Raw genomic sequence first — 27,838 nt, forward strand, 5'->3', positions numbered from 1 at the left:
CATCCTGCATTCACCATAGTGTGATGGGGACAGGGCAGAGGGATACGCTCCAATTAGAGATGGAGACATGGGGACTTTGCCCCTGACATGTCCCTGCTGCTCCACAAAAGAAGTGTGAGCACACCTTTCTCAGAGGAAAAAGGACGCTTTTTCTCCCTGTCATTTCTCCTGCCTCGGGCTGTTGCTGTTCATACACCTCATGAAGCTAAACCATTTCACATCACGCTGTTTCTTTTCGTGTGCTTGGTGCTGCCTGCCTGTTCGAGCATGAATGACTGGCCAAGCTTATATGTATGTGTGTATATGGCAGAAATGTGTGCCTCTTGCTTTGTGTGAAAATGCTTTCTTAGGGTGGGAGGTCTTTGGTATGCATCTCTCGTTGGAGGCTTCCATCAACAGAAATCCATCCCTCTCTATAGTGCAGCAACTATTCAGCAACTGGTTTGAGGGCTTGGACCAGCTTCATGCTTTACGCATTTGCATGCTGCATGAACACAATCTGCTGACGCCCATTGGGAACTCCTTCCATCCATTTGCATTGTTTTTACACCCCTACACGAAGCTAACCAATTTGCGGCCGTAGTCCGTCTTGATTTTTAATCGGCTTACGTGTAAGAGACACAGACAATGAAGGCTAATGAATATTTCATCTATATGAATAAAACACATCGCGGTCCTGATTCAACTACAGGAGAGCATACCTTTCACTGGTCCCGCGTGTGCCTGCTCGTTTTAAAGGAGAACGTTGAGCGCTCAGATATGAATGAGTTTTTGCGTTAAAAGCAACTCCAAATCCTAACCTTCCAGTGGCCCTCAAAGTCCAGATCTACACAAACAGAAAAAATCCAGCGTATTTGGTTGATTATGCAGTGTATCAACTATGCATGAAGCAATTACACAGCAGAATCTTCAGGCTTGGATGGAAATTGAATGGATGCATTGCTACAACAATCCCTCTCTCTCTCTCCCTACATGTTCATTCATTAACCCGGCCGGGCAACCATTTGTTTGTGCAAACACTCGTTTAGCTGTTTGTTTGCTGGTTCATTTCCCCTTTTTTTCCTTTATTTGCTCCGAGAGATGTCAATGTCTTGTGACCCAGTCTTCCGGGATTTCCATCTGAGTTGAGGAGACAGCCGGCATTGACAGATAGAGGTCAAAGGTAGAAGATGCAGGCCTGGGGACAAGGCTCTCGGTGACAGAGGAAGGAAGATGAGAAATAAACTGCAGAAGCTTAGATTGATAGGAGTTTAAGGAGCGAGAGGAAAAATTAAACTCGGGGGAGGCGGGGAGGGAAGGAAGAAAGGGAGGGTGGGAAAGGCTGGATCAGAGTAGATGGAAAAGAGAGAAGAGAACAGGAGTCAGCATGATAGGGGCACGCTGGAGAATGAGTTTTTTGCCCCGAGAGCACCATCTTCAAAAGCTTTTGGGGGCATGCCTTTACACAATTTTACTTTTAACATAATCCAGACTTTTGTATTTGTCGGTAAGTGTGTGTGTGTGTGTGTGTGTGTGTGTGTGTGTGTGTGTGTGAGAGAGAGAGAGAGAGAGAGGGAGAAGCATCTCCATGCAGAAACACCCCCCCCTCATCTTCCAATAGTCGAACACCAGTGCTATTACCACTGCATTAGCATGCTCTCAATGACCTAGAACAGCGATTTGATTGCTTCATCTGCAGTCAGTTTTTTTTTTTTTGGTTGTCTTTAATGTACTTTTGTTTGTCTGCTTCTCTGTTTTTGTGTCTTTGTGTGTGTGTGTATGTGTGTGTCTGTGGGCCTGTCTTCCTTTCTTCCATCTGGATTCTTTTAATCCCATTCTCTTCCTCTAATCCATCTTTCTCAGCCTCTTCCTCCCACACTCTCTTCCCCTCTCTTTGCCCTCTCCGCTCTCCTCTTCCCCCCCCCCTATGCTTGTACACCCCGCCCCCCTTCCTTTTTTTTTCTATGCTGCTGGATCGCTGCACCCGATTCACTTGGCATCCACTCGAGATAAACATGTTGTGGTGGACAGACGCCTGGGTCCCGGTCCGGAGGAGCGGTACGGGGAGGACAGACTGACGTGGGTGGGCCCTGCCCCGGTCCCAGCGTCAGCAGAGACAGCAGCGGGCAGCGTCAGCCACTCGGCCAGATGGTCTCGAGTCGAGTTCTCGCCACTGTTCATCAGATGCACCCACGCGCTCTGTCTTGCCTCGCCATGGCCCCCAGCATCATGTCACAGTGGAACCAGAGAAAATTAGCACCTAATTATAGGCTCCTCTCTGTGAAGAATGGTATTGGTTCAGGTGAACTGTGTCACCGTGTGGAGGCTGCTTGGCTGACTCACTGTCGTACCAAGGCCCACAGACCACACAGCAGCCATAGGGAATGTGCGCGCAATTCATGGAGCGGTACACACATACACACATACACACAAGCGAAAGGGTAGACCTCCCTCCTTGCTGGTTGGTTTGCGCCCCACCATGAGGACGCCACAACAGAATCCACTTGTGTTCCATCTCTGATCCAACAGGATTAATTACACAAACAACAGAAGCCGTTTCCCCCTGCTTTCTACGCTCCGCGGGCTTCCTCGTGTTGAGCATGGTGTAGTCAGTCTTTACTGGGAACAATGGAGATTGCATTATGGTGTATTTTCTGGAGATATGAATACAGATGTGAGCTTGCCTATGCTGCCATCTTGTGATTGCATCTGGACAAGTACAGGATGCAAACAAGGTGAACTCGAAGAGAAACCCTTTATTATTTATTTGACGCAACACTGTATCGTGATATCGAGTTAAAGGTAAATGAAGACCTTTAGGAGAGTCGATTTTAAATGTTGGTTGCACAGTCGGAAGTTTGCCGGGAAGAAAGTTTTCAGCTCTCAAATATCTAAAGGGCAGCTACTCAGCTGAGAGCTGCTGTGATCGAAAAGAAAAATCCTGACAGCTGCTCAGACAGAGGAACCAGCAGTGGTCAGAAAATAGCTGCATGATGAAACTATGGAAATGTAAGACGTAAGAGATGCCTCTTGCAGAGCCCGCGAAGCATCTGCCAGCACAGCGTGAAATCAAATAAACCAAATCATTTTCATCTAGAAAGTTAGCAATTAAATCTTTATTAGGTCTGCAAAGACTTACCAAAAAAAAAAAGGTTAATATAACAAAAAAAAAGTCAATTTTGTCATTCTTAAATCATACAAAACCATACTGTATCACACTCTAAACACTGTTACTCTAGCATCTGTTTAACATTCGTGTACTTGTGCCATTTGGGGGTCGCTCAAGGACTTCTGAACCACAGTGCTGCCCCCACACCCGTCTGAATGTGGATGCATACCTGTGAGTGTACACACACACATCATCTGAAGTTTAAACAATAATTTGGCACAACAGCTTCTCTGCCATCAGTAATTCTGTAAGCAAATGTCCTTGCAGGTTTTCTTGCATGTTTAGTAGATTGTGATCCTTGCTGAAGAGCAAACAGCGGTGCCGGAAATGAAGTACTGAATGATGCATGCACATGAGGAGGAAAACGTGGAGGGTCAGAAGGGATGGAGTCTTTTTGTCACTGTTGCTGTTGTTTTTATGGTACAGCCACTTTGTACGGGCTTCCTGGCACGTTATCGTCGCCCCATTTAACAATGACGGTGTAACTGCCCTTGTCCTTCACGGTATAGGTGACGTTATAGAGCTTGTTGCCCATGTGCTTGACGTAGACCTCCTCACAGGGAGCATGGGGTCCGTGTACGCCCACCATCAGCATGTTGGTACCTGGATGGAGCAGCAAGAGGGAGATTTAATGATAGTGGCCTACAAAAGCTGGTGGTTGTGCAAGTTTAAATATTATTTTATTCAGCCAATGAAAAGAAAACGTATGATGTCAGAGAGGTTTCCTAAAATGACAAAGTAATAGAGAAATATTCCTCGCTTCTGCAGTTCATCATGACCTCTGTGATGACATTGTCTTGTGTTTTTTATACATTTCTTTGGTTCTGCAGCTCTTTTCAGGAAAGTAGACTTTATGTTTCTTGCATAGCATTAAATATTAGAATATTACACTAAGTTTGCAGCTGTCTGCCGAAAGAAAATGAGCAATTTTGTCACGGCCTGGGGGTTCAGCTGGTCGCTGATCAGCTGTCTCTCCCTCTTTCTCTCTAGTCCTCTCTCTCTCTCTCCCTCTCTCTCGCCAGGGCTGAACTCATTATGGGTCCACGCCCTTGGCCCACGCCCTCAGAGGAAGAAACACCTGTGCCTCATCAGTGTGGTATTTAAGATGGGAAGCAACGGCTGTTCTTCGCTGGATCGTTGTGAGAATCGCGTCAGTGAAAGTCGAGCGTCCCAGCAAGTATTTTCCCGTGCAGTGTGTGTTCAGCATCTAACAAGCGTTTCTTTGTGTACAGATTCCCTGGACTGTTTCCCTGGTGTGCGAGTGGATTCGTGTTTGGATTGTGTGGAGAGAGACGAGCGTGTTCCCCTGGATTTTCCCCGGAGCCCTGCCCCTCTCACCTTTTGTACATAGCACTGCCCCGCACCCTTGTAAATAGCACTGCCCCGTACCTGTGTATATACACTCATTGGACATTGTTCTTTAATAAATTCTCTTGTGTGCATCATCCCCGGAGTCCAGCGCGTGAGTCCACCTTGAACTTCGTGACAAATTTAACATTTACCAGGCATTTATGATGATGATGTTAACAAATTATTTGGTTGAGCCTGAAATAAGTGAGGGAGGTAGTGTAAAAAAATATAGAGAGCTTTGATTGTATCAAAATTTTAGGTTTGTATGATGATTTATTAATGTATTAATCCCTGACTCTCTTCCACAGTTTGTCTTTTGTCTTTTCTTCCTCCCTTCACTAACAACCGGTCACAGCATATGGATGCCCCTCCCTGAGCCTGGTTCTGCCGAAGGTTTCTTCCTGTTAAAAGGCAGTTTTTCCTTCCCACTGTCACCAAGTGCTTGCTCATAGGCGGGTGACCTGATTGTTGGGTTTTCACCTTAAAATATAAAACACCTTGAGGCAACTGTTTTGGGGAATTGAAACTAAATTTGGACTTTTATATTGTGAAATATGTAAATCCAGATCCCACTCATTCACTGCATAAAAAACCTGAGATTACTGAGGTCATAGCAGCTTAAAACTACCTGTTAACATACGGTTACAGTGTGAATCATTTAATAAACCTCACTTTGGTGTCTGTATATACCAGTGCTCAAATCCTGTTTTTTTCTGTATTCACGCAAAATATGTTTGATCTCTATCGCCTCACCTGCTGTGCTGCAGTCGACAGTAAAATTGTTTTTCTGCCCAACCAAAGCCTTGGACAGCCCTGTTCCACGACAAACCACCTTGCTAGCATCTGACGTCATTTTGGATGAGGTGGTAGAAGAGGAGGAGCTGTAAGCACCACCCACTTTGGATGTTTTGGTAACCGTTTCGACCAAGACGGAGGAGGTCTCGTGGAGGCTGTGTCCCCCAGAAAGCCTCGGGCCTGCGGGAGAGAGAAAAAGAGACAGAGACAGAAAAAGAGAAAGAGAAAAAAAAAGTTATCTCCAGTCATCATGGCTTAATCCAGACATTACATAACACACTGGGTATTGACAAAGATATGAGGGAGGAAAAGCTGCTGTTTATAGGGAGAGTTTTTCCTCAACGGAAAAATTCAAGGAAGCCCAAATTGGAAAAGATTTTATACCACTTTCAAATAAAGTGAACTTTCAGGGACTCTTGGGAGTTGTTTTCAAACTTGAAAGCATTTTTATGTAACACTAATAAAAAAAAATGGGAATGTTTTTTTTTCGTCAGCCAGTGACAGGAATATATTGCTGCAGTGCAAGAGAAAAACAGCTTTTATCTAAGATGAACACGGAGAAGCACACACATGGAAGACGTGACATTTTCATTACTTCTGCACTTTTCAGAGATGCACTTATCTCTCAATCGAAGACCTATCATGCAGATATATACTGTCAAGCACACCTGTGATTTTGGCTTTGAAAGGGCTGCCCACTATGTGCTGTGGCCCGCCGTATTTGATGGTGATGAGATAGTTGCCGGGTGCCATGGGTGTATAGGTGATCTTATAGCCTTCAGGACACTCCCGACAGTCCATCTTGACCTTGGACGGCCCGTCGATGTTGACCGACAGAGTGCCAGAGCCTGCGTTACAGGTTTTGACCACAAACTCTGAGGGTACACCTGTGAGAAGAAAGATGCAGATGTTTGAAGGGCTTCCCCCTTGTTGCAATTGTGCAAGAATATAAAAAATAGCAGGAGCACATGATGGTGAATGGCAGTGAAATGCACCTGTGGTTCCCCCTTGCAGTCCAGGGCCATGTGCAGTCACCATGCCAGGGTCTCCAATAAGCCCTGGATCTCCCACTCGCACTTTGAATGGGCTCCCAGGAATGTGGCATCCATTGAACTTGACATCTATGGAGTGAACTCCGTTCTCTCGTGGAATGAAGCGGATTGCACTCTTGTCTAAAAACACAAGAGGAGACATTTCTGCTCTTATGCTCACAGATGACGTGTTGAAATTAAAAAACCTGAGTTATCTCTGTTGTGCAGCCTACTTAATGCTAAAAGCTGAGGGTGGTGCATACCGCTGTCAAGCTCGGTGACATAGCATTCCTCAGAAGAGCCAGAGGGGGTGTGGACCTTGGCATCAACCACACCTCGGGCGCTGTTGCGCTGCACCATGAAAGATGCCTCTTGGTTCACCTTCAAGTCTTTCTCCTGCAAAAGACAGGTAATAATAGGATCAAAAAATGTGTGTGTGTGTGTGTGTGCGTGCGGCCCACACATTTAGGGACACAATGTGTGTGACTCATCATGCCTGAACGAGAATAGATAGAGCATTTGCGTGTGAGAGGCAGAAAAGGTCAAAGATTACAGCGAGGCGTTTAGTGTTTTTTGCCCCACAGATGGACAAGAGGTCCTAGCAGACAGAGATAGCGTGACATTTTAAATGCTGCGGTTGCACTTTACCTGCCTTTTTCATTTTCTAGTGCGAGAAAAAGTGCTCTGAAGTGGCATTTCAGTTAACTAAAAATACATGGTTTTAGCATCGTTGGCAGCTGTTACGGAGACTATGAAAGCAAATAAAACAACATCTGTCTGCCACTGACACCAATATCGTGAGCTGTCAGAGGTATCTTTATCTTCAGCTCACAATTTGCTTTCTTGCTTTCGCTCAGACGGAAACACAATCACAGCAGAGCAACTGAGTGCTCACATAGCACAGCTTGTGATGCCCCACATTACAGAGGGACAGTTAATCCAGCCCTTCATCACTGGCCAGCATCACAGTATTATATTCATGGGTACTGCTCCAGCGCTGGCATTCAATTACACTTCAAGGGCAAAGTGCTTTTAGAAAGATCTGCAACCAATCGCACATTATGTCACATGCCATCTGCTATTCTACCTTGATATTCTGTGATTGCGTATCTATTTTGTCTGTGATAGCTGCTGAGACAAATAATTAATGTGACTATTGACAGCTGCGTATGTGTGTGTGGAAGTGTGCATATGTGTGCGAGTGCTAACCTGAAGGCTTGTGACAGTGAGCCTGCGGGCCTCGTCTGACAGTGTAGCAATCGGAACGATGAAGGGGCTGTCAGGGATGTGCTCGTTGTTGAACTTGATTGACACCTCATAGTCACCTGGGGAGGCAGACAGGTTATTTACTTCCACCATCAAATGAAGTGGAGGAGGCTCACAGGAATTACTGAAAAGCTTAGCAGCTCAGAAACAAACACACACACACGAGTCGCACTGCTAAAACATGCATGAGGAAAATACCACGGCTGTGTGTGATAGAAGTTCTACCTGGTTCTTTCACTATATAGGAGACACCGCAGGAACCATCTTTTCTGTCCTCAAATGAGATTTCAGCCTTGCTGGGCCCCTCCACGGCAATGGACAGGCCACCAGCACCTGCCTCTCTGGTCCAGATACTAAATTCAGCTAAAGATGATAAAGTAAAGGAGAATGTTAATCTTAAGGAAGAAGAATGTCAAAACACAATCATTCCCGTTAACAGCGTGGCTGTTTACAAACAGGAAACTCACAAGGCGCTCCAGCAACGCCTCTCTCCAGCCCGGGACCGCCTGCGCGGACCTTGTGTGCTCCACCCTCCCCCATGGGACCCACGGTGAACTGGAAGGGGCTACCGGGGACGTGCTGGCCTCTGTACTTGACGTTGACTGTGTGGGGTCCGATTTCCTGAGGGATGAAGCGCACACTGTAGGTGCTGCTGCCTCCATCCACGATGTCGGCGTCCACTGTTTTCCCACTGGGGCTGGTCACCTGAGCTGTCATGGCCTGGGAACCACTCTCAACTGGTATGGCAGAGCAAAACGTCAGATCAGAAACAATCCAGGATACATAATAGGCATACAGTACATCGGTGATTTAGCAGGCAGCTAAAGCTGGATTCAGAGTTAGACTCACCCTCAGGTCTGGCAGTGATGCCAGCGAAGCTGCTGAGACTCTCTCTGCCTAGAAAATCTCCAAAAACATCTCTGAATGGGCTTCCTCTTCCTCCCACCTGAGTGCTCTCCTCCACTCGTACTTCCCTCTTGGTCTCTCCACCGCGGATTTTGCTGATCTCTGTGCGTTCGGTGCGGGTGTAAGTGTGGCTGCTGCGAGTGAATGTCCTCGTTAGCCTCTCCTGAGCTGAAACCATCTGGAACCAGTTTCCTAGAGCAGGGAAGAAGCAGTGAGAGTATAAATGTAAGAACACCGTAGCTTCATTTATTCATTTATTTGTTCCTCTGCTCTCTAACCATTTCTAACTGGCTTCTGTGCTCACCTGGGATCTTAAGGTTAAGACCACATGTGCTTCCCACTGACGCAATGGATGAGGCCTGTCTCTTCCTAGTAATACTCTCCTTGATCCTTCCCTCTCCGGTCACCTTCACTGTGAAAGGACTTCCTGGAAAGAACACACACACATATACAGATTTAATTCATTTTAAGATGCCATTTTTTAAAACATTTATTATTCTTAAAGCAAAATATCCTCTTTTTTTCCCAAAGTAAAAGATTCTAACCTGGGATGTGCTTTTCTGCAAACTTGATGTTAACAGTGTAACTTCCAGGCTCTGTTGGGCAGTAGGTCACCCTGCAAGTCCCATCCTCCACATCTTCACAGTTGATGTCCACTTTGCTCGGACCCTCGATTGACAGTGCCAGACCTCCGTAACCTAAGCAACAGATTTGACTGTTTATTTGCTTCTTTTTTGTAAAACTATGTCTGTGTGTCATGTACCACTTAAAAAGCATACCTGCATTCCTAGTATCCACAAAGAATTCAGCCATTTCAAAAGTGTGTGCCTCCACCAAGCCTTTACCGAAAGCCTTCACCCTGCTGGCCTCACCAATCTCTGACTGGCCAACCATGATTTTGAAAGGACTGTTGGCCACATGCATGCCATTCTTCCTAACGCTCACTTCATGCTCACCAACCTCTTTAGGCGTGAAAGAGATGCCTGTGGGCATAAAAAGAAGGGTTAGAGGAAAGAAATTCAATGCGACCAACCTGGGAAAAAAAGCCTAAATCCGTCAGGTGAATCTTATCAATCTTCTACTCTTCTTAGTCTTTGTGTAACAGGAAAATTAATATCCCACCGAGGTGTCTGTTGGGCAGTCTCTTAAGTAGGCACGGCTCTTCGTTGCCAGATGGTGCTCTGATACTGGCAGTCAGAGAGCTCAGATCAGTTTCTGCGATCTTTAGGGACACATCGGCCGCTGTGCCGACATTCAGCTGGGATGTTCTGGTTATGGAGTCATCCCCTTAATTAAAAAAAGAGATGATTTAGATCTTTGAAGAGCCATAAATGCAAGTGATAGTTTAAAGATTCAATATATACATCTATATGTATAGTGTATACATATTATAATGTACTTCCTTACCAGTGATCTTGGCAGTAAAGGGACTGCCAGGAATGTGCTTGTTGTCAAATTTGACAATGATATTGTAGTCTCCGGGTGCTGTGGGCAGGTAGGACACAGTGCAGGTGCCGTCTTTGTTGTCCTTGCAGGTGATCTCAGCCTTGGAGGGGCCCTCCACTGCTAGCGACAGACCACCTGAAAGGGACACAAAAAAAACTTCCGCTATGTATTTTCTCTTTTCAGTTGTCTCATAAATATCACTAAAAAAAAAGCGTATGTTCTGCTACCTTCTCCTGCATTCTTCGTGACCACTGTGAAAGTGGCAGCCTTGTTGACCATGCCATAACTCAGACCTGGGCCATAAGCAGTCACCACTCCACTGTTCACTGCATCCACAAAGAACTGCAGAGGGCTTCCTAAAGAGGGCATAATCATCAGCAACCAGTGATTAATGCTGCATTTTATATTTTTAAATCTGGAGCAAAATTAATCAATAGCACTAAATTCCGATCCATCCATCCAACATGGTGTGCTGCTGACCTGGTATGTGGTTTCCATCATATTTGATGTCCATTTCATGCAGGCCTTTCTCCGTGGGCTGGTACTTAATAGTGATTGTGCCATCCTTATTGTCAGTGATGTGTGGGCGAGCAGTCTTGCCAGAAGGCATCCGCACTTCACCTGCAGAGGTAAGACGGTTAAATGTCAGTGACCTAAAAAATAAGATATTTTGTGGGCATGTGTGTGCAGACTTTTTGTGTGTGTTTGTCACACCTGTGATTTCGCCTTGCTGTGGTGTGAAGGGGACGAGAAAGTTAACGGGACGGAAGAGAGGATCCACAGTATCCCGGGGAACGACTGGCTCATTTGTGGCCTGTCAAGGAGCAAGAAAAAATAAACTGTTGGTTTCATTCGACTGAATGTCAGTTTAAAAGCACACAGAACTGTGGCAGCTAGCGAATAATCCTTTCCTCACCATCACATGGAAGGGGCTTTTAGGGATGTTTTGTCCCCCAAAGCGGATGGTAATTACATATTTCCCAGGTTCAGGTGCTGTATAGTAAATGTCAAAGGTGCCATCGTGGTTTTCCACCACATCCATGTCCACCTCCATCCCCTGTGGGGTCAGAACCTTGCAGGTCACCTTGCCTTTCCCAGCAGCCTTGGCATCCACTGTTATAACTGTATCCTCAGAGGTCTGCAGCTTTTGCAGACTTGCTGTTAAGGACAGAGAGGAAAGAAGGATAAGAGGTAAAATGTGCTGCATTGATTCCTGTAAAGTCTTCCAGCAGTGCAGATATAAAAGCAAAGCTTTGGATACTCACATACGCCGTGTCCTCCAATAGAAACTGCGGAAATAAAACAAGAGCATGATGGTTAAAAAAAAACATGAACATTAAATCAAAATTGCTGATAATATTGTTATTTATCATAAGTATTTTCCTACCTGTGACGCGACATTTGCTGGCATCTCCTGTGGGCAGAGACTGGATACGGTATGGGGAGTAAGGGATCTCATCTCCTCCATATTTAATGGTGATAGTGTAGGGGCCAGTAGAGTCAGGCACATAGGAGACAGTGTATGTGCCATCCCTGTTGTCCTGGATGGTCGCATTCTTTGGCTTTCCCTCTGGGTCCTGTGACCAGACATTTCATGTTATTTTACATAGTGTCTTATTGTTTAGAAAATACTGTGTAAAAGGAAGGAAAACCTACCAGAATCTGCACAGTGAGCAGTCCCTCTCCAGCGTCACGAGCATCAATGGTGAACTCAACAGGCAAGCTAGCGGGCACACCTTTGGTATCGAGACCAGGGCCACTGGCACGTACTTTACTGGCATCGTGCCCAGGCTGAGACATTACCTTGAATGGACTGTTGGGGAGGCCAGTAGCAAATATAATTACATATTCAGTGTGACAAAAAGGTAGAAATGGGACACAAAAAATGTGTTTAGCGCTTCTAAATCCAGACACAAAGAGCAGAGATTTAAACAAGACATCAAAACAAATTGCCTGGATTACTCTTATACTCATACTCTACCTGTGTGGGACTTCCTGGTCAGCATATTTGACTGCTACAGTGTACGGGCCATCCTGGGCTGGAGTGTAGTGAACTGTGTGGGTTCCATCACCATTATTCTTCACACCAACAGGCTCCACGGTCCCTAGAAATAAAGACATGCCACATAATTACTGATATTTGTCACTCACTTGGTGCATTAATGACAGTTTTTCTTATTAATAGAGCCCATTCACACCTGTTGGGCCATAGAGTTTGACATCCAGTGGGGCCTGTCCAGCCTTGGTGCAATCCACAGTGAAAGTCTGAGGAACATGGGCTCTCACTCCAGCGCCCAGACCTGGACCTGAGCACTTTACTTTGCTGGGATCCACGGGATCCTTAACTGGCACACGGAACGGACTGCCGGGGATCGGGTGACCTCCGTAGTTAATATTCACATCGTAGTCTCCAGGAGTGAAGGGCACATACTCCACACTGCAGCTGCCATCTTTGTTGTCCTTGCAGGATATTTTTGCCTCCGAGGCTCCTTCGATGGTCAGACCCAAGCCTCCTGTACCAGCACCCCTGTGACAGAAGCCGACAATTTAAAAAATGTTCACACTGGGGTTCTAATATACTCTCTCTCTCTGTTTTATCCACAAAATACAGAAAAAGAAAAACATTTTAAAGAACATGCAAATTTTCTTTATATTCTTTTGTCTTATATGTGGTTCAGCAGTACCTGGTCTCCACGGTGAAACAGTTTGGTTTGTTGGTTATTCCTCCCTCCAGACCCGGTCCAAAGGCACGGACCCGGGTTGGATCACATCCCTCCACCACAGACACTCTGAAGGGACTCTTAGGCACCGGTGCGTCATTATACAGCACTTCAATCAGATGCATCCCTACACACAAACGAATACATCACTTACAGGTCTGACGCCAAACCTCTGTGTCTGCTTGTTTTTAACGCAAGAATATATATATATATATATTCTGTTACTGCTTCTCGTTTTAAATTATGGGCCAGACAAATTCCCTTTTAGGTAGGTAAACATCTGTTTATTTATAAAAGACACTATCAAAAGCGCAGACGCTCGAGTGAATGTACAAGGCGTTACATCTGTTCCCTATTCATTATTCTGTTACAACTTTTTTCTGACAGAGCCCTCTCAGTAGGCCTATACACCAGATTCCCAGCCACACTGCTGTGATATTAGAGCATGTCTGGTGGTAGAGAAGTGCTCTGTGATATCTTTGCTTTGTGCTATAGGTCTCTATTAATATCCCCTGCCATTCCCCTGCTGTACTGCTGTGTGCAGGCAGCCTTCAGCACACATACATACCTGGTTAAGAGCTTCTGTGCGCACTATTTATAAAACAGAGCCTGTCTGACTCTCTGCTTCCCTGCTCTCTGCCCCTCACATCATTGCACCACTGCATCATTCTGTATTTATACCCCCCTCTCTCTCTCACTCGCTCTTTCTTTTCCATCTCTTTAGCTTTATTCCCAAATGGCGCCCAATGCAAGCACTTGTTAGCGATTTTTTTCTGTCTGTATGAACTCTTTCACATGCCCTGTCCATGTAAAATCCTCCATTTATCTGCATCGGGTCAAATCTGGACATTTTTCACCACAGTTCTTAGTTTATGTATGATCTAACATAATGACTGCTCCTACCGTCCTCGAACGCCGTATATTCCACTCTGTAGGTGCCGTCTCCCTTGTCAGTAATGTAGGTGTCTGTATTGGTGCCAGAGGGGTTGATAATGTGAACCTTCACGTGATTTCCTCCAACCTTGTTGAGGGCGCGCGCATCCACAATGAAGTGGGTTGTGACTTCTCTGAGAACACCTAGAGAAGAAAATAGGCCTTCAGGTGCTGAGATATTAGATATCTTTACTAATACTTATTTCTGAGCAGTTGGCATATATATTAAGGCGGTAACGACCAATAAACCAAACCTTTATGTCTATAATGTAATGCAGTGATTTATTTTGAGGTGATTTTGTCATGTGTACCTCTGGGCTCCACTCCAGGCCCGTAGACGTGAACACCCGTGGTGTCAACAGAGGGCTCGACCTGCAGGACCTTTGGAAAGTGGGGAATCATGTGGCCGCCGTACTTGATCGTGATGGTGTGTGTGCCATGGAAGGGTGGGATGTATGTGACAGAAAAGGTGCCTTCAGCCGTTTTCTGGATGTGCACTTCCGCCTTAACCCCAGTCTCTGACACAATCTCGATAGTGAGCTCGCCGTCGCCTGCTCTGGTACAGTCCACAGTAAAGGTCGCTGGTTCACCTGCCTTGGCCCTCTCTAGGCCGGGCCCACTAGCCGTCACCTTGCTGGGGTCAAAGGCTGGGCGGACTGCAGCTTTGAAGGGAGAGCCTGGAATGTGCTGCTCTGCAAACAGGATGTTGATGGCGTACTCGCCGGGCTCAGTGGGCAGGTAGGCGACTGAGCATGTGCCGTCTCCGTTGTCTTGGCACTCAATTTTTGCCTCGCAAGGACCTTCCACCGTCAGGCCGAGCCCACCTGCACCAGCTCCCTTCGTGTCAATAGTGAATGGAGCTGGTTTACCCACAACCCCTCCCTTCAGACCTGGGCCGAAGGCTCGCACCTGTGATGCAACAGTCAAGTTAGTTTGCGAGAGATGGTAGAGAAACATGTCTTCATACATAGTGCAGAAATCTATACAATTTTCATGATCTTTTACCTTTGATGGATCAGCAGGCATTACTGCTTCAACCCCAAAAGGGCTTCCCATCACAGGGTTCCCATCATAGCTGACATCAACCTTGTACTGCCCCTCTTCTGGGGGAATATACTTCACACTGTGAACGCCTTTGGCTTTGTCTGATTCCAGCTTGCACGGGATTGGTCGGCCAGAGGGCGAGGTCATCTTCACACCTACGTTGCCCTGCCCACCAGCGTCCTTTGTGTTAACTGTGAACTCCTGATCCTTTCCAACCTCCACTTCTGCACGAAAGAGCACAATAAATTTACATAAAACATGTAATTACACAGTTAACTGGACTATAGATGTGTGATGGGTTATAACTTACTGGTATCTAATCCCTCCACTTTCACTTTTCCGATATCCATAGCTGGCGACACTGTGATGTGGAAAGGGCTCTTGGGAATGGGATCTCCTCCGTGAGTCACGGATATTGTCATGTTGCCCTAAAAAATAAATAAATAAATAAATAAACACCAGAAGAAGAATGAGTATTTAATAATGCATGGTATTATTGTGAATAATTCCTTTTCTAATCTAACTGGACATCGAACAGAGGTCCACTGTACCTGTTGAAGAGCCGTGTACTTGACAGTGTAGGAGTAATCGTGGTTATCGATGATCTCAAAGTCACGAACTGCCTCTCCTGGGCCTGACGCAGCAAAATGCACCTCAGGCTTGGCCTTGCCAGCTCCCTTTGTGTAGATATTGAAGTGGGTTGGAGTGCCCACCTCCACACCTGAAACACACGTGCGTCTTGTCAAATTGTTCTATTACTTTGTATCAAAGCTAGAGCATTAAAGCAATGTAACGGAAGTGGTTGCGAATGTAAATACCTATACGGTATAGATGTCACGAAAGCTCACCTGTCTTGTTGAGGCCAGGCCCTTCTGCTCTCACCTTTCCAGCATCGTGGGAAGGATCCACTTTCACTTTGAACGGACTTACTGGAATTTCCTGAGGAATACAATTACCAAGTAATGAAAATGAAAACTACTGATAATTTTACAGCCCGGCCCCCTCAGCTCAGGTAAAAAACTGTTTTCTTACCTGATCTGCAAACAGCACCATGATGGTATATCGGCCTGGACCGGGTGGAGTGTACTTGACAGTGAAGGTGTCATTGTCATTCTTGATGATGTCAAAGTCGATGTCAGCCTCGGCAGGCCCAACCACCCCCGGGGCGCATTTTATTCCAATGCTGATGTCCCCTAACGGTGCATAACAATGAGCACAGTTCACAAAGGTTATTTAAAAGTTGAGCGTGTGAATATATTGAAGCAGTCACTCAACTCCTCTGGCTTTATTTATAAAATACTGTCATCCATTTCAAATAAATTCAGCTTCACAGATTCACTTATTCTTCTCTTTCTGTGCTCTACATTTTTTTTTACATTTGCATGGTGCAGCACTAGTTTCTTTAGGGTCGACTAAACTTAGGAGTGTTTTTGTAACCACCCACATCATCTCCTTGTTCAGGCTCACCTTGCCCAGCCTCACTGCAGTCCACAGTGAAGTATGTTGGCTCGTTAGCCTTGAGCCCCGTCTTCTCTACTCCGGGCCCATAGACCTTGACTCTGTCTGGATGAGAACCCTCTCCAACCAGCACCTAATGAATTCACAGTGAACTTGAAGCAGATGCAATTGATTGAAGTACAACCACTGCGGTCCTCTTATTTTGTCTATATCTGGTGAAGTATCATCTATTAAATAGACTTAATTTCGAGAGCGGTATAAAGTCATGTGTGCGCGTGCGTGTGTGTGTACATCTACAAGTCTCTTACCCTGAAGGGGCTGCTGGGCACATTGACCTCGCCCCAGGTGATGATGATGGTGTGTTTAATGGGCTTGACAGGAGTGTATGCACAGTGAAATGTGCCATCTCCCCTGTCAGTGATCTTGATGTCTATGGTGGAGCCTTCAGCATCCTTAGTGGATACAAAATCTTGTCAGGTCTGGCGTGTACACCCCACATGACTATAAATGACCCACTCCTATGAATGCAAAACAAGGATTCCAGGCCATACCTGTGCGTAGATCTTGAGTTGACCCTTCCCAGCCATGCGGGCGTCAACAGTGAATTCGGCCGGTTTGTTCACAATGACGCCAGTCGGCTTCAGGCCTGGACCATAAGCTTTCACCTTGAAATACATTATTTGGGATGCACTTGAAGATCTCGGCGATGTGATTTGTACTTTCTCAGTTTATAAGTGATATCAGCTAGAATTACCTTTTCAGGGAAAACATCATTGGCTGCGGGCAGAATGTGAGCCATGAAGGGGCTGTCCTTGATGTCTTCATCATCACAAATGACATGGACAGCATAGTCACCGGGCTCGGTGGGCCAGTAGCGTACGTCACAGGAGCCATCGCCCTTATCATCACACTCAATTTTAGCTTGCGATGGGCCTTCAATCGAGAAGCCTGAGAAAAATGAAGCATTCACCACGTATAAAGCTCAGATTTAAAAGCACTGAAGAATGGTATTACTTTTCTTTCATAAGAGCTTGCATAACCTGCACACATCTTACCCAGAGTTCCAACTTCAGTGCCAATGGCCTCTACCACAAAGTCAGCAGATTTTCCCACCATGCCAGTCTTCAGACCAGGACCCCAGGCCCTCACCTTCTGAAAACCTGCCTCTGCACCCACCTGAACTTCGAAAGGGCTGCGGCACACAAGAAGAAAAAGAAGTATACACAATATTACCTGGCACAAATGTGACCGCGCATTATTAATGAATCGCTGAAGGCAACAATAGGACCCTACCTGCGTGGGATGGGCTGGCCTCCCCAGGTGATGGTGACTGTGTATTTACCAGGTTTAAGGGGGTAATATTCACACTCATACACGCCATTCCCCACATCTCGCACTTTCACTTGCTCCTCTGCTCCAGCTGAAAAGGAATAATATCAGCTCAGACGCATTTTATGCATTTCGTTTTGTTGTTTAGTGCCGTATCATACGCGTATGTGAATGCAGACAAAGGACCCAAACAAAGGAAATCATTCTAAAAATGCACGAGGAGGAGTGATGCAGAGAACAGAGCTGTCTGACTCACTTGGTCCTTTGACTGAGACGCTCAGTGCACCGCTGCCGGCTCCCTTGGTGAAAACTTTGAAGTCTGCAACCTCCTTTACTCTCACACCTGTAGGCTGAAGCCCTCTGCCAGTAGCTCTGCAAGCATTTGGGTTTATGGCTGAAAGGAATAACAACAAGTGTGAGAAAAATATTCAGCAGCAAAAAAAAGCTCAGATTAGCCAAGAGCTGACTGCAGCAATGTTAGTAGCAAATTCCAATTGAAGTGGGATTCCACAAATGTTGACAGACTGAACCTGTAAATGAGAATGATGCTTTCTGCAGCACAAATTTCAGTGCAGTGCTGCACAAAATATTGACATATTACGGGGCATCAAGGAAGCATCTGGCAACATTTCAGTCAGTCACTCTGAAATGTTGAGGGCGGGCTTTGAATGGAATATTGGCTAAGGCAAATGCAGCCATGATGAAAACAAACATGTCGACAGCACAAGCACAGATATTTTAAGAGAGAGGAGCAAAGACAGGCAGGAAGTGGCTGAAATTCTAACTGGGAAAAACTGCAAACTATGTGTACAACACTGCATTTCCTCTCTCTCTCTTTCTCTTTCTCTTTCTCTCTGAACATGACTAAACCACCAAGCTTCAGGACACGGGACAATAGAGCAGGCGACCAAGCATGGCATAAAGCCACGGCACCAAAAACTCAGAGGAAAGCACAGAGGGGCATCTGCAGGGCCTGGCACACAGGATTGCACTGTGTCGATCTGGCTAGGCAAGAGGCACAAGCTCCTCCAATGAGACAATACTAACTTGGACGGCCAGGTTTTGGGGGAGGAGCCCCCGTCGCACCCTTCGCTCCAGGAGGGGTGCGCACTGACTGAGGAGTTATCGGCAGTGGCGCTCCCTTGGGAGGAGCAACAGTTGGAGCTAGAAATGACAGATAGGAAGGATTATGGACTTTACAGGGTGGCTGTTTCCAGGATAAATAAAGTTGACTGCAGACTGTGATGGATTGATCACCGCGACACTTACAGCACGGTAAGAAATCAGATTTGTGTGACACTAATTTACAACACAGACAGATGGCTCACCCTCTGCGATGTTGACAGTAAAAGGGCTCTTGGGGATCTCCTGGCCTGCGAAGAGCACATGAATCTTGTGAGGGCCCTCCAGAACAGGACGATAGGTGCAACGGAAAACACTGTCCCCTTTGTTTTCCAGGATGAGCTCCACCGTGTCCTTTTTGCCTTGAGGATCGACGATGACCACACTGACATCGCCATTACCAGCACCTACGTTTGCCAGAAAACCACTGATTATTGGAGGACTGTTGTTTTCTATATGATTTCAGTAAGCAGTGGGTGTTTTTTTCATGCTTACCAGCTGTGTAGATGTCAAAGTATGTGGGTTTGTTTGCCACATTGCCTGTGGGCTCCAGACCTGGTCCCCTGGCCTGGACTTTGCTTGGGTCCCCTAAAGCTTTTGCCACATTCACTGTGTACGGGCTCTTGTCAATGTCCTGGCCTGCAAACAACACTTTCACCTAATGTTGAAGGAAAAAACAAGACAAATTTAATACAGAGTCCGTTTTATCCTGTCGTGACCATATGTATAGTTAAAACACATAATAAATATTGCCAGTGGGCTCTCACCTTGTGAACTCCCTCAACTTTAGGAACATAGGTGACAGTATAGGTTCTGTTTTTGTCATTGTTGGGTTTTACTTTTGCCTGAAGAACAAAAAAGTCAAAGTGAGAGACATTTAGTCAAAGATGAGCAAATCTTTGTGTGTTGTTGCAATGGTCACAATGTAATATTCATAAACTGTATATAAAAGCTGGCCATATCTTCAATTTCTGAAAAGTGACACCAATGTGTCTGCCTTCAACCAGCGCTCTTTCTGATTACTAGAGGTGGGAATACCCAGACAACCCACAGTACTCAGCATATTGCAGTTATTAATATTTTGCAATGGATGATTAGGATGATTAAGCATACCAACACTCTAAAACGCCATAACACAGAGTCAGTCTGCTATCAGTCTGTGATTGAATGGGGTCAAGTTGGCAATTACATGTTTCTGATAATAGAGTAATTAACTGTAGTAAACTGTTAAAGCTAAGTGTGTCCAGTGTTTGTTGTGTGCATTCGAGCTGATTTAATGTAAGTTTACTCAGCTCGCATCATCTCAGGATGGTGGTGTATGAGATGAGCCCTCTTGCTCACTGTATTTCCTGAGAACTTAAATGTATTTAATAAAATATCGAGTTTTTTGTCGACACAAAGTTGGAAGGCCCCTACGACCTACTGTTCTGTCTGCAATGAGTCCATATTCAATTCAGTTCAATTTTATATACACCACAACAGTTCCCTTAAGGTGCTTTATATTGTAAGGTGAAAACCTCAACATTCAGACAACCCTCTATGAGCAAGCCCTTAGCGACACTGGCTGGAGTGAGGGAAGGGAGACGGGACAAGGACAGGATATGGGTGATGTCACTGTGGCTACACCCATCTTTTATATACAGTCTATAGTCAGACTAGGCGTCTACAGAGTTAGAAAATCTTGCCTTTCCAGAACTGAGAGGCATGACAGGCTTTACACTTCTCCTTGATTAATCACGCTTACTGCCTGCTGCTAATGCTTGTTAGTGATTTCCACGTACATGTGTATAATACTGGCTGTCTTGTGTTATTCCATTTGACAGTTTCACCTAACTACACCAGGAACATCGTTCCTAATTTGCTTTGCCATGTTGACAGTTGTATACAGACAAGCAGTAGAAAAAATCTCACAGAAGTGACAGAACTTCCACGGAAAACTAAAAATATTTCCCATCTATGTTTTTCTGCTGGGATGCAGCTTTTGTTTTGGTCCATTATGATGAGACGCAGCAGTAGTCATACACAACACCCATTTTTTTTGGTTTCAAACCAATGCCCCAGTGTCACCTGGATTAGGTCATTGCTGGGCTGACAAAGTGAGGTCTAAATTTAGCATTAGGGTTAATAATTCAATAATTTGACTGATAATGGCACTAAAGAAAATGTAAACCTACAGTTTGGTACCGTGTACCTTTTTCCTGAGGGCATCATCTCATACTCGTTATGAAGGATGTGATTTTCGTCCTTAGTAATTTTCAGACCCTGCTTTATCACTGACTCTTCAAATACCTCCTGGAGGGATGATGAAGGGGGCATGCCAACTATCTTTCCAGCCCTTTAATCAAATTTTGAATTTGGGGCTGATGAAAGATTGCCAAACAACCCTTGGGTATCATGTATGACTCGCCTCCTCTTTGTGTCCCTCTGGATCCTCCACGTAGACCAGGACTTCACCACTGCCAGCTTCCAGAGTTTCCACAGTGAACACAGCTGGTTGCAGTACCTTGTTTCCATGAGGCTCAATGCCTGTGATATAAATATAGAAACACGAGGCATGTTTTTTCTTTCTCATCAGAGCAAACAAATAGGCCCCTCTAGATTACAATTATCCAATTAATATACAGCATTGAGCTTACATTGCTGTGCAAGGCAGGCAAATGCAGTGAGAGTACAGAAAATAAATTGTTTAATGCAATCGGATAAAATATGAGTTTCTTTCACAAAAGCTTGGGGCAATGCAACATTTACAGACAACCAAATGCAACAAAGTGATGCACCACCAAAAAAGAAGTATTAAAAGGTTTCCCTGAGGGAACACACTTGTGTTACTGCTAAATTATCTATACAGTAACAGTACCTAGCATCACTGTTTTCAAGACTGAGAAGGTGAACATTCATTATTCATGTCATAGTGCTTGTACGAACTGTTGTGAGCTGTTCATTCATTCATGTTGGGATGCCCACCTGGTCCATAGGCTTTGGCCTTGTTTGGAAAAAGCTGTCTGGGCTTGAGAGGAGCTCCAGGCTTCAGTTTTGCCTTGGGGAACTGAGACAGGTAGGTCATCACCGAGTGCTCGTCCACATCTGGGTCGACAATTTCCTCGGGGGCAATCACCTGAAGCATAGAAATCGGTCAGCGTTAAAGCGGTTAGTCACACAAACTTGCTGACCTTTTCTGTGGGAAAAATTTGGTGTTCATTAAAAAACTGTTTTCAATTACAGAAGACACGGTTTCGCTTTTAAGCAAAGAGCACGATAACAGCTGTGACCATAAAAAGACAGCACGGCTTTATTTATGTCTTAATTAAACATACTGTCTTTTTTGCAACAAGGGTTTTGGGTTACTCTTTCTACAAATTTGCCTTATTAAGTATAGTGCAGTGGGATTTAATGAGGATTAAAACTTATTTATTCCCTCCACCCCTGCTCCTCTCCACCCCTTTAGCACTTGTTTGCCTGTCTATCACACACTGGCACAAAGCCCTGCGCCACACTGGTTATATTTAACCTCAGGACAGCAGGGTTAAGGATTGTTGCCCTCAATAAGCCAGCAAGGGGGGGATTTATTCTGAGCCAGACCTCTCCCACATCTCCTTAACAACACCACAATGGAATCCAGCCCCCAGCCCTGCAACTCCATGACATACAGCCCCTGGCTATCTCACCAATGCTAAGCCTCATGGAGAGTAACTAACCCTGTGCCTTAGACAAACAAGTAAACAACGCGCACGGTGCACATTTCAATACGGAGACTGGGTCTTACAGACGGGACTGAAAATATCGCACACTTCACATTGTTATTCTGATGAACGCAGGCATATTTACACCTCAGTTTCAGAGGCTGGCTCGGAAGGTGTTAAGAAATCTCACACCTCCACAAATTCACAAAATGAAACTCCTACACACTCACTTACTAAGAGCTACAATAAACTAAATGGAAATATTAGACCTGAGCTGGGTAATAAATATTTCATGGCATCCTCCAGCATAACCTCCCTGGAAAAAACTTTGGTCTCTTTATAGTTCTGTTGTTTTTTTACCCCCACTTCAGTGTTGCCTTCCATGTGTATGAGATCTGTTTGCATTTGCAAATTAGGCTTTGGTTTAATCTGCCAGTAGTTGGTTTGTTCTCTCTGAACCTATGTCCCATGAGTATAACTAAGTTTCCAATCAGAAAACTGAAGAAACACTCTTGCTTTTCATGTTGCATTGTTTCATGAGATCAGCCCCACCCAGCTGAGCTGCAGTACACTCAAAGGCAGTTTGTTACTGGCGTCTATCATGCATCTTACCTGTGGCACACCCAGCCAGTCATCAGCCTGTTGCATGGCTTCTCTGGCATTCTGCACAGGCTTGTTTGGGTCCCAGTCTGCCCAGTCCGGACACAAACCTGACAGGACGCAAAAAGGCAATTTAGCTCTGGAATGACTGACGTAGGCGGTGTTAAACTGCACGTGGTATAATAGGGCCATTTGGGTTGTCACTACTATCTCTCCAACACCTCTAACTACAACAGCGACTGACCTTACCTGCACTTCTGCTCTACAATCTCTCAGGACTGTTCAAAAGAAACAGCTTCGACAGACGCAGTGGCATTTTCACTGTGGCCGAAGCTAGCCTGCTCTGTGCCGCTAATGCCTAAATTGGATTAGTGTTGGCAATGGAGTGGCCACTCACTCAAAAGGCCCACGCAGGCACACCACAGAATACCATTATCCAATTAGTATGGACAAAGAACTATTGTATTAACAAGGTTGAGTTTACATGTGTCTAAAAGCAAGTTTTTTTCAGCACAACGCAAAATAAACCTTTATAAAAATGTCACTTGAGAGATGTCAGGGAGTTCCTGCCACGATACTACACTTGATGCTTTTAAGGCATGCCGTAAAGGCCATTTTAACACCAAAGGAGAAAAGAGCATCTATGCTTTAGTTGTATGAAAACTGGACAGTAACAGAAACTGTAGCTAACTGCATGTCAAACAGGATATCCTTTTGTTCAAGGTCAAGGTCAAGGTGACTAATGAACCAGCTCCTTGTACTTTGGTACGTGAAGTGGAAGCAGAGCCTCTGTGTTTTGGTTTTTCAGGACAGAGCTAGTTTCATCAGCTACCCTGCTGTATTTCGCTGACAGGACCTTGTATGGTCAGTGTTGCAGCACAGTGTTTGAAAGATGCGTCTCCCCAGATCAATGGTTCATGTAAACACAGTTAAACATGGTGTTGTACACTCCTCTTGCTACTCCTCCACCTTTCGCTCTGTAAAGCACAGCTAGGAGAGGGTTCTCTAGTATTCATTGCTGGACACAGAAGCCTTAACTGGCAGAGATTCACACTGCGGCCTTGTGGTCTTTGGATCTGTGGCTTAGGCACCTCCCTGTGACAGATTATTCTGCATTTTGATGCAGGGCCAAGCATCCCCCTCGACAGAAGAGGAGGAATGCTGCCCAAATTTGGGGGTGTTGTGTAGCAGCAAAGCTATAAACACTAAAGCTGGGCCTGGGCCTCAGGGCCTGATACAGTGAGGTTGAAGGCTTCAGTGACTGTGGGACAGCTGGCGGGGACATCCTCCGGTCATCAGCAACCTCTCTGCAACCCCATGACACTACCTGTTCTCCAGAGACAGATTACGCTGGCTGACGTCTGAATCTGAATCGAGATGCGTGTTTGTGTGTGTGTGAGTGTGAGACTGAGAAAGAGTAAGAGAAACCAGGCCCCGATTTCTAAATGAGGAGACAAATTCTCCCGAGGAAGTGATAGCGTTTCAAATGGGCACATGCCCGACCTCAAATTCCACTAAGAAAAACTGCCACGCAACAAGCCTGTCAACAGACGCTGTGCATATTCTGACTCAGCGCTTGCACGACCTGACCTGTAGAGTCAGTCGATGCCACTACAAGCTTCTTACCAGGGGCACAGTTGTCAACCAGAGCTCCCAGGGCTTTGCCATCCCGCCAGTCACGGTTGAAATTGTTGATTGGCAGCTGAGGCACCTTGTTCTGTATCCAGCCCAACAAGCGCTGCTTCGGGGTCAGCTTTTTGGCCTCCTCGTCGTCCTCGTCATCCCACATGGGCATGGAGATGGAGTAGTGGAGGATGAGAGTCCAGATAAGACCCAGGATCAGCTTTAGATTCCCATCCACAATGGCTTTGCTATCTGTAGTTGGACAACAGTGACAGCGGAGTTCATGAGGATTTAGAACTTGCCAAAAAAAATCAACACGATGAACTTTCACTCTCTGTTTTCATGCTTATGGGCCATCCTGATAAGATACTAGATAGATTTTAGGATAGTAAGATGTAAGCATAAGTGTAATCTATCAAATAGTGCTCCCCTGGCATTCTGCAGAGTTGACCAGGCTATTCTGGGTAAAAATATAAACAATGATGATTGACTGCTGAGAAGACAAGAATCTAATGCTCTTCACTGTCCCTCACCACTCACCCCACCCCCCCAAGTCCCTTTCTCTCAGACAGCTGTCTGGCTGAGGACCCCTGACAATCTGTCATCCAGTCACAATGGTAGTCTGAAGATAGTGACAGCTGAGGATATGTGGAAACGGATCCCTCTCTGCATAAATACCACTTGGATTTCAATTACCTCCTGAACTTGTTGCGCGAGAGTGCGATAAATCAAATAGATGGAGATTAGATTCATTGACAGTTAGCAGCGTGCGGCTCATTTCCTGAAGTTCATGACGGAAAAGTTTGTCAAATAGCTCCCGATAACATCCACTCTAATTTTCGAACTTCAGCCATTTAAGCCAAATAACCTCCGACGAGAGGCAGGACTTTAATGTGTAATCGACTAATCTCATTTGATACACCCCACTTAATTCACCGAGGCTTTAATAACGAGGCGCCTTTGATGCCAGTTGTTTATCACAAGAGCGTTTTATTGAGACTCTTCTAACTTTTCATAGATCTGCACACACACCCCCACCCCCCCACCCCCTGTCAGAAGGCAGTGTTTGATGTGTTGCTGTCTGACTGACAGAAGCAGGTGGCACAATGTGGCACAGTGTGGTTTTGATCCCGCTGTGTCCGGCACCAGCGTGGTCAAAGAGACAGCCATCAAATGGCATCTAGTTACACATGGTGACACATGAGCATCTAAGCCCGAGGTGATTTGTTTTTTTTATGTTACTTTATATTTTTCTTTGTGTCTCTGGGTCACTGTAATGAGGCTGAGACATTATCTCGAGACGGCTGCAGTAACCCCATAGCGCTGCATGAAAGGAGATGGTGCTAGGAAGCAAAATGCCAGGGCTTTTATTATCACGCCCTGTTTCTGTCAAAGCAGTCTGACCTAAAGTGTGTCTGTACAGCTGCGACAACTGTGCCAGACACACACCACCATATTAACTCCTAGACACAATATCCAGGACATGTACTCTGCTAGACTTTGAGGTAATGCCTGTGATTGTGGCCTGTTCTTCCCTGTGATGAACAGAACTCCTGAGATTTGAGAGATGAGTGTTTTCCCCCGGTGTCATCACGCACACCCGCAGTGCTCTTTCATTTGGACACGCTGTGGCCTTCACAGTCCAATGGCCAAAGCTTCAGATATGCCAGGAATTTCACTCAAGTGTGTGGCAAGGATCATTAGACACCAGAGCACAGAAATGTAATAAATACTCTCATTTATAAAACGCAGGGTTGTCTACAGTCAGTATGATGAAGCCATATGTCATCTTACTTTTCATTTAGACCTAAAATTCTCCTCCCTGTTTGTTAAATATCTTTAAGAGGTGGCTTTCTGTTCACTCTGCTGGAGAAAAGTCTTTCTATTATGACCCCGTCGACGTGACAAAAACATCCACAAATCCACAACAATTTATTGTACCTTCAGCTCTCTGCAGCACTGTCTGATCCTCAAATCCCACCACAGTTAATCCTCACCTCACATACGTTGCTGATGGCTCTGGATAGAAATTGGCTATCAGTAGAGAGCCTCAGTGAGTTCTTTCTGAACCTTGACCTGACGGAGACAACTGCCTGTGTGTCCGTGTGTGTAGCTGCGCTCTCATTAGCGCAGTCCTACTGAATTTCCAGCCCGTAATTTACCACACTGCTGCAGTGCGAGTAAGCAAAAGCAACAGTGTGGAGGCGCCAGGTTTTGGCCCTGGCACAAGTTAATGACCTCAGTGGCACCTCCACAATAATTTTCCAGTGAGCTGGTGACCTCTCTCAGCACTGCCTTCAAGGGGCCTGCAAAAGCCATGTTATTGCTGACTGACACCTGGCCTGATAACATACCAAAAGAGAGTGTGTTTGCCATGGTCCTCTGTATGTTTTAGGATCTAGGCTACATAAATTTCTCTTTTTCATAACTTGTTCCTAAGTAATAGTGGCCTGTTAAGGTTTTAGGATAACAGTGAACTTTCCAAACAGCTAATAGAGCCCGAGGCTGGCTTACCTATTGAGACCAGTTTGATATGCTCTCTGTCCAGGAACTCTAGTGCCACAGAAACATTTTCCAGTTTCATCTGACGGAAGTTGGGTCTGTTGTGGTGCTTTCTGTACATTTTCTTCTGGCTCAAAACTTCCAAGAGCGAAATGAGCTTCAGCCCATCACTAAAATCCTTCTGCAAGTCGGTGACGGTCTTGTTAACGCACTTGAGGTGCTCGTTGCACCACCTGGTGAAGGTGTTCTGCTGGATCTTCTTCCACGGCGCGTCCTCGGCCAAGTCCTTCTCCGTGGCGGGCATCTCGTCGTCCTCCTCTTCCCCGAAATCAGTGGCCTGGTAGTACTGCGGGGGCAGCTGGTCGTCGCCGTAGTTGGTGCTCATCATGATGGCTTTTTCCGCGTCCACTTTTATACCTCGGTGACACTTGTGTGTTGAATTGTGCGCAAAAAAATAAAAAAACTTTAGCGGCTCGGTGGCAAGCGCGCTCTCGCGGAGGAAAGTTCAAACTCGGATGAGTTACAAAAAAAAAAAGCAGCTTAGAGATTTTTCGGATGTACTTGCGAAGAAGCCTCTGGTGTCAGTGATGGATTAAATGATCCGAATCACAACGTGCAAGACAGCTGGCCGTCTGTTTTGTTTTTTAATTGGCACCCTCCTGATAAGTCGTCCCTTTTAATATGGCCCACGGGGGGAATGAATGTCGCTTTTTCAAGTTTCGTGGCAGGTGAGCTGGAACAGCACCGTTAAGAGTTCCCTCTGTTTTAACTTGAAAGTCGGGTGAGGAGAGAGATGGGTTTATAAAGGACCCCCCGGGCCACGTCACCCAGCGTCTGTGATCATAGTCTATTTGCTAATCCACGCGGATAACGGGAGTCGGTTTA

General features: G+C 45.6%; 1 protein-coding gene and 1 long non-coding RNA gene across 5 annotated transcripts in view; one reads left to right on the plus strand and one right to left on the minus strand.

Annotated features, from left to right (window-relative positions):
* LOC146382843 (uncharacterized) overlaps positions 1-5,251 on the plus strand; it is a 31,117-nt gene extending 25,866 nt beyond the window's left edge. For 2 of the 3 annotated variants that reach the window (XR_014800678.1, XR_014800679.1), the window contains exons 4-5: positions 1,843-4,298; positions 4,381-5,244. This is a non-coding gene — a long non-coding RNA (uncharacterized LOC146382843). Of the gene's footprint in view, positions 1-1,842; positions 4,299-4,380 lie in introns of all 3 variants that reach the window. The other variant, XR_014800680.1, reaches the window with a different exon arrangement.
* LOC146382844 (filamin-C-like) lies at positions 3,564-27,706 on the minus strand. Of its 2 annotated transcripts, XM_084933792.1 has the most exons (47): positions 26,966-27,706; positions 24,455-24,703; positions 22,841-22,938; positions 21,513-21,663; positions 20,956-21,074; positions 19,316-19,393; positions 19,044-19,206; positions 18,755-18,955; positions 18,474-18,590; positions 17,683-17,820; positions 17,391-17,517; positions 17,153-17,289; positions 16,852-17,045; positions 16,649-16,762; positions 16,406-16,549; positions 16,107-16,230; positions 15,672-15,832; positions 15,488-15,578; positions 15,191-15,360; positions 14,950-15,067; positions 14,601-14,863; positions 13,907-14,504; positions 13,566-13,739; positions 12,627-12,789; positions 12,141-12,469; positions 11,924-12,047; positions 11,599-11,755; positions 11,330-11,519; positions 11,208-11,231; positions 10,859-11,100; positions 10,657-10,756; positions 10,423-10,563; positions 10,170-10,298; positions 9,904-10,077; positions 9,619-9,783; positions 9,276-9,479; positions 9,042-9,194; positions 8,801-8,923; positions 8,440-8,688; positions 8,058-8,327; positions 7,816-7,953; positions 7,534-7,649; positions 6,588-6,720; positions 6,289-6,465; positions 5,962-6,180; positions 5,252-5,473; positions 3,564-3,751 (listed from the first exon to the last, which is right to left on the minus strand). In XM_084933792.1, exons 1-47 carry the CDS (start codon positions 27,339-27,341, stop codon positions 3,564-3,566), a joined length of 8,235 nt encoding a protein of 2,744 aa, XP_084789918.1. In that variant the 5' UTR covers positions 27,342-27,706. The 2 variants fall into 2 exon arrangements, with proteins under 2 accessions (XP_084789918.1, XP_084789919.1); XM_084933793.1 differs by lacking the exon at positions 18,474-18,590.
* Between the last annotated feature and the right edge of the window lie 132 nt (positions 27,707-27,838).

The sequence above is a fragment of the Perissodus microlepis genome, chromosome 7 (assembly GCF_051167445.1).
Source record: "Perissodus microlepis isolate ML-2025 ecotype Zambia chromosome 7, ASM5116744v1, whole genome shotgun sequence".
NCBI classification, from domain to species: domain Eukaryota; kingdom Metazoa; phylum Chordata; class Actinopteri; order Cichliformes; family Cichlidae; genus Perissodus; species Perissodus microlepis.

What these genes read in the sequence shown, in the direction of transcription:
- LOC146382844 (XM_084933792.1), bottom strand. Translation starts at nt 27,341, where the DNA reads ATGATGAGCACCAACTACGGCGACGACCAGCTGCCCCCGCAGTACTAC. An exon ending in AGGCGTTGCTGGAGCGCCTT is followed by an intron (nt 7,954 to 8,057) that starts GTGAGTTTCCTG and finishes TATCATCTTTAG; the next exon opens with CTGAATTTAGTATCTGGACC. An exon ending in TGTCACCGAGCTTGACAGCG is followed by an intron (nt 6,466 to 6,587) that starts GTATGCACCACC and finishes TTGTGTTTTTAG; the next exon opens with ACAAGAGTGCAATCCGCTTC.